Here is a 5,664-nt window from a genome sequence, read left to right on the forward strand (position 1 = left end):
TGGTCCTTTGCCGGATTTAGATCCGGCACGTTCCGGTAACAAGAACTAAGTACTATAGCTCGACCATCGTGAACGATTTAGTATGAACGCATGGAACCTTCTAGGCCGTACCGCACTCCCATCCCATAGATCGACGAGGAACTTGGAAAGAAGAAAGAAACAAGATTCGCCGAGGGTAGGTGAGGATGAGAATTGAGTTGGAGAATCTGTAAATTGCGCTGGCAACCCATTGAAAGGGTTGCGCTACAAAACCCTTTGAATCAATTTGGTCGCTTCCCAAGGCAGTCGGTTCTATATACCGGAGCGACTCTTCTATATACCCGACCAAGGACTGTCATTTCAGTGTGACCCCATTTAATTTGTTGCGTCCCTCCCACAAATTGTCATCCTCCCAGCAGCTCCTTGCAGCAGGACTGCTCCATATTCTCTTACTCCGGGAAGGCATCGAATCCAATCCGGGTCCGTCTCGTGACCCCGGTCCTGAGAAATGGTTTTGCTGCATCTGCCGGAAAAGAATCTTTTTAGGACGGTCATACTCTGTTCAGTGTGTCTCGTGCAAGGGATGGTTGCATCGGACAGGTTCTGGGCTTGATCCCAAAACCCGACGTCCACGTAACTTTTATAAATATTTTGTGGCTCCTTGCTGTTCACGCCCAAGGGCGTCCCGTAGTCTACGCCTAAGCGCCCCCCCCCCCCCCCCCCCTGCAGTTAACTGTAATGGACTAACTGGGAAGATTACGGAGATAGTCGATTTCATGAAGCGGCACAACATTCGCATTGCTGCGATTCAAGATACTAAACTCACAGCAGGATCTGCATTGCAGACCTGCTCTGGGTATAATGTCCACAGGAAAGACCGAGAGAGCGGAAATGGAGGCGGCCTCGCGTTTATCATACACCACTCTGTGCAATATTATATATTTGATCCTGGCATCGACCGCAGGGACAATGTCCTAGAACGTCAAGGCCTATCTGTCCGGTCAGGCGATGCAAACCTAGAAATCATCAACATCTACATCCCTCCTGCCACCTGTTGCCCCAGTGGATACCGCCCTAATATGAGGGCCTTACTCACTGGCAACAATCGCATTATCTTAGGCGATTTCAATGCCCATCATGATCTATGGTATTCAAACTTGCGGTCGGACAGTAGGGGTGAGATGTTGGCGGATCAAATAGAAGAAACGACGTTCTGCACAATAAACGGAGACGCCCCCACACGTATGGTAGGAAGCTGTCACAGCTCGCCAGATATCTCAATCGTGAGCGCAGAACTCGTAAACTGCGTCAACTGGCAGCCGATGGTAACATTGGCATCCGACCACCTGCCCATACTTATTTCGCTCGAGCGTACCGCCGACTTCATCGTCACCGAAAAACGCACTTTCATAAACTTCAAAAAAGGAAAGTGGGAAGAATATAAATCTTTTACAGACAACCGCTTTGCTGCCCTCCCTATCCCGACCGATACCCGCCAAGGGGAGCGTGCCTTCCGTAAGGTCATTGAATCCGCCTCGGCACGTTTCATTCCCGCCGGGAGAATTCCCGAAATCCGGCCCACTTCCCGGCGGAGGCCGCAAACTTAGCGAAAGAACGTGACATTATAAGACAGCTTGATCCAGGCGACCCCCAAATAAGGGATATAAACCAACGCATCAGATTGCTTGTGGACGAACACAAGCGGGCGAAATGGGAGGAGCACCTAAGAGGGTAAACTTTGGTCCACCGTAAAGTCCCTTTCGCATCCGACTAAGCACAAAGACAAAGTTTCCATCGCCTTTGGCGACAAAGTGCTGTCGGATGAGAAAAAATGCGCGTGCGCTTTCTGCCGACAATATAGAATGCATCCTACGGTCGAAAAAGATAGACGGAGAGCCAATAGACACGCACATAAACACAAATTAAGCGCGTCACCAATCACCATCACCGCTAATGAGGTTGAAGACGCCATTGGTCGCGCTAAACCATCCAAAGCAGTGGGCCCAGACGGCATAGCCATGCCGATGCTTAAAAGCCTAGGGAAAGAGGGTTTCAAATATTTAGTGCATGTCTTCAACCTGTCTCTTTCCACCTTTGTCATACCCGAAAAATGGAAAATGGCCAAGGTGGTCCTGCTACTAAAGCCTGGGAAACCAGCTAACATAGGTGAGTCGTATTGTCCGATATCTCTCCTATCGCCAGTGGCAAAGACGCTTGAAGCCATTTTGCTCCCTTATTTCCAAGCAAATTTGCAGCTCCATAGCACTACCACCGCGCTAAATGCCATTAGCACCCAGATAAATTGCGGTTTAAATCAATACCCCCACCATAGAACAATCGTTTCCTACGCACAATAATGGCCACAGGCCCAGGCCCAAAGATCGATGCGCTATGCAATAAAATAAACGGCTACCTCCCTGATCTCTCCAGTTTTTTCGCCTCGCGAAACCTGGCATTATCACCGACTAAATCTTCCGCGACCTTATTGACAACATGGACGTCCCAAATGTCGACCATTTTGAACATCCACGTCGATGGCACTACGTTACCGACTGTCCTACACCCCAAAATCTTGGGTGTGACGTTTGATCAGGATCTACATTTTGGTGAGCACGCAGCCGCAATTGTTCCGAGAATTCAGAGCCGTAACAAAATCCTCAAATCCCTCGCTGGCAGTACCTGGGGAAAAGATAAAGAAACGCTCATGAATACATACAAAGCAATTAGCCAGCCGATTACGTGCTACGCGTCACCCATATGGTCGCCAAGCCTAAAAATTACCCACTGGAAGAAACTACAGGCCTGCCAAAATACTGCTCTCAGAATCGCCACGGGCTGTCTTCTTATGTCCCCAGAACACCATCTGCATAATAAGGCGAGAATACTCCCCATCAGGGAGAGAAATGAGATGCTGACCAAACAGTTCCTGTTGAATACCCAGAAACCTGGGCATCCCAACAGACATCTGATTGATGAACAAGCACCGCCAAGGGGCTTAAGGAGTCATCTCCGTAAGCAATTTGAGGAAATACGGCACCTGAGAACCCAGCCGTATGAAGCGAAAAAACACAAGCAGGTCCTTGGTGAACTCCATAAACAGGCGTCGGACCTTTATGCCGGGAACTGCCCGGTGAATCCAGTACTTAAAGAAAATTATCCAAAACTCGAGGAAGAGGAATGCATACTCCCCAGGGAAACGCGTGTCACTCTTGCTCAACTTCGTTCTGGATACTGTAAAAGGTTAAACTCTTACCTATCCAGAATCAACCCCGACATACAAAATGTATGCCCCGCTTGCAATGTGTCCCCACATGACACCAACACTCTCTTTAATTGTAATGTGGAACCAACGCCTCTAACACCCCTTTCCTTATGGTCCACCCCTGTCGAAATGGCAAGTTTCCTTGGACTCCCGTTAGAGGATATTGATGACAATTTGTGATCGGTCGCGGCTATTAGGTGGGGCGAGCATTGCTACAACAACAACAACAACAACAACAATCAATTTGGTAGTTTAGTCGGCTCTTACGACAGGCATACCTGCCTTGGGTTTATTCTTAGTCCGCTGCGGAACTCTGCTGGTGGTCTGTTGTGTCTACGCTACTGACAACAATGTTTTTTTGCACTATCACTAAGTTTTCAATGGTTAGTGCATTTTAGTGATAGTGCTTAAACGCCTAACACAACGGGGAAAGAAAGTACTTTACGGAACGACGCATTCACATCAAACCATTCCTGACATAGTCGGAATAGTACTCCCAGTAGCAAAAATGGGCGACAGTCTAGGTAAATGTCTTAATCGGTAATACAGCACCAACTACAAAATCTACTTGCCCTGTATGCATGTACAGTTGCATTTGCTTGAGTCACTTACAATGTGTGGTTAGGTAAAAATTCAGTGAAAATGGAAGGAGAATGATAATGCGAGGCGTCATGTTAGTATATCTGCCACCAAGTCGCACGCCACTAATTTCTGTTGCACCAAGAATTGCACGCCACTAATAGTTCTAATGACAAACTACTTATCCGCGGCGAATTCTGTTCCACTAACAGACGAGGCTCTGGCGACCCCAAGCTCCTCATGGAACTTGGGGGTGGGGAGGGAGGGATGGCCTGAAGGTTTAATGTGGCCATATAAATCGTTTCCGAGATGGTCGGGGTAGCACCTTAACGGTGCTGTGTTACCGGAGCATACCGGATCTGTATCCGGCAAAGGACCATCACATCGATAACACTCCCCAAAGCCCTCGGGGAGCAACCTTATCGCTACAACAACAACATGAGAAACAACGCGGCCTCTATATGGTCGCCAGTCTAAAGGACTACTACAACAACAACAACATGACAAAAATCTATGTCGACTGGACTATCAGTCCTAATAGAGTTTAATGATTCGCATAAGAGATTAAAAATAATATATACGATTTATTTTTATTCTTACTTATTTTATCATTATTCCTAGGTATACGCATACATAAATAGGTACATTTGCTTAATCTTAGTTTATAACGATAACAAACACTTGCGCCCGAATAGATGCGCCTTCTTCTCAAACACAGGCGATTTAATGGGCGTGTTAATTTTATAGAAAGAGTTCATGGAATGCTTAATATATGTCTCATACATTTCATTGAAGAAATTTTTGATACCATCATCATTTTTATTATCATGCACGATGATGAAACGAATCTGGCTGGCAGTGACAAAAGCCGACACAAACCACTGATTAAATCTGTCTATGGACTTAAGTTGCATATTTGCAGTTTTCCACTTATGCTCATCTACAAGATCCAAAGCAGCGTGTGCAATAAATTGGCTTAAATGGCGACTGTCCTCTTTCTGTAAAGAAACATTTCTGATCAATAACTGAACACCTTTTCACATAAGTTTGCTGTACTTACGCGCATTTCCTTATTGACCGTGGTGAACTCCATTTCAAATATGGGATTGTCATTATGACCAACAATTACAAAATAATATGTAGACATTTTTTCTGATTGTGGCAAAGAAATTGCTTTTGTTTACGTCTGCTATTGAAATAAATAAATATATAGGAATGGTTGTTTGTTACACATATTGATGATATTGAGTTATCGATATCGATATACCGATAACAAACTCACGCGGCGCCTATCTCCAGCGGGTGATAGAAAGATGAAAGTACAACCAGCAGTTTTTCGATCAGCTGTTTTTCTGTTTATAAATTGATGTTGGCAAAAATTTTACCAACAGAAAATTGCAGCTCTCAGCAAAATGAAATGTCACTTTACTCTCTCTTTTTCTCCATTTTTTGTTGGAGAGCCGGGTACGCGAACAGAAAAACCTGCAAGATGGAACGAAGCCATTAGCTATCATCCGGTGGCAAAATCCTGAGCCAGATAAATAATTTTGCATGTAAATGCAACAACAACGATTTGAGGCAGATAAATCCAAGATGTCGCTGCTTAGCCTTTCGCCGTATGATGTAAATGAAAAACAGCGGCGACATCTGCCTATCACATTCCACGTGTAGCTGTAAAACTCACTGAAAGACGGTAAACGACGGATATAAATCTCAAATCGCCTACCCAGAGTGCGCATTCACGAGTTCAAAATTACTTCGCTCTGTGCATCGACGACACAGTTGACCCTTGAGCGAATGAAAAAAAGAGCGAGAAAAAAAGAGCTAAAGGAAAAAAAACAGCT

At 45.5% G+C, this 5,664-nt stretch overlaps 1 protein-coding gene across 1 annotated transcript; it reads right to left on the bottom strand.

The window, feature by feature from the left end:
* Positions 1-4,384: 4,384 nt before the first annotated feature.
* On the bottom strand, positions 4,385-5,025 carry Trs20 (TRAPP subunit 20). Its single transcript, XM_067757335.1, has 2 exons — positions 4,881-5,025; positions 4,385-4,818 (listed from the first exon to the last, which is right to left on the bottom strand). Exons 1-2 carry the CDS (start codon positions 4,965-4,967, stop codon positions 4,483-4,485), a joined length of 423 nt encoding a protein of 140 aa, XP_067613436.1. The 5' UTR covers positions 4,968-5,025; the 3' UTR covers positions 4,385-4,482.
* Between the last annotated feature and the right edge of the window lie 639 nt (positions 5,026-5,664).

The sequence above is a fragment of the Eurosta solidaginis genome, chromosome 5 (assembly GCF_040869045.1).
Source record: "Eurosta solidaginis isolate ZX-2024a chromosome 5, ASM4086904v1, whole genome shotgun sequence".
Taxonomy (NCBI): Eukaryota; Metazoa; Arthropoda; class Insecta; order Diptera; family Tephritidae; genus Eurosta; species Eurosta solidaginis.

Bases quoted from the DNA above. Each gene is read 5' to 3' on its own strand.
- Trs20 (XM_067757335.1), bottom strand. From the start codon at position 4,967: ATGTCTACATATTATTTTGTAATTGTTGGTCATAATGACAATCCCATA. The intron at 4,819-4,880 runs GTAAGTACAGCA...GTTTCTTTACAG, and splicing joins CGGTCAATAAGGAAATGCGC to AAAGAGGACAGTCGCCATTT.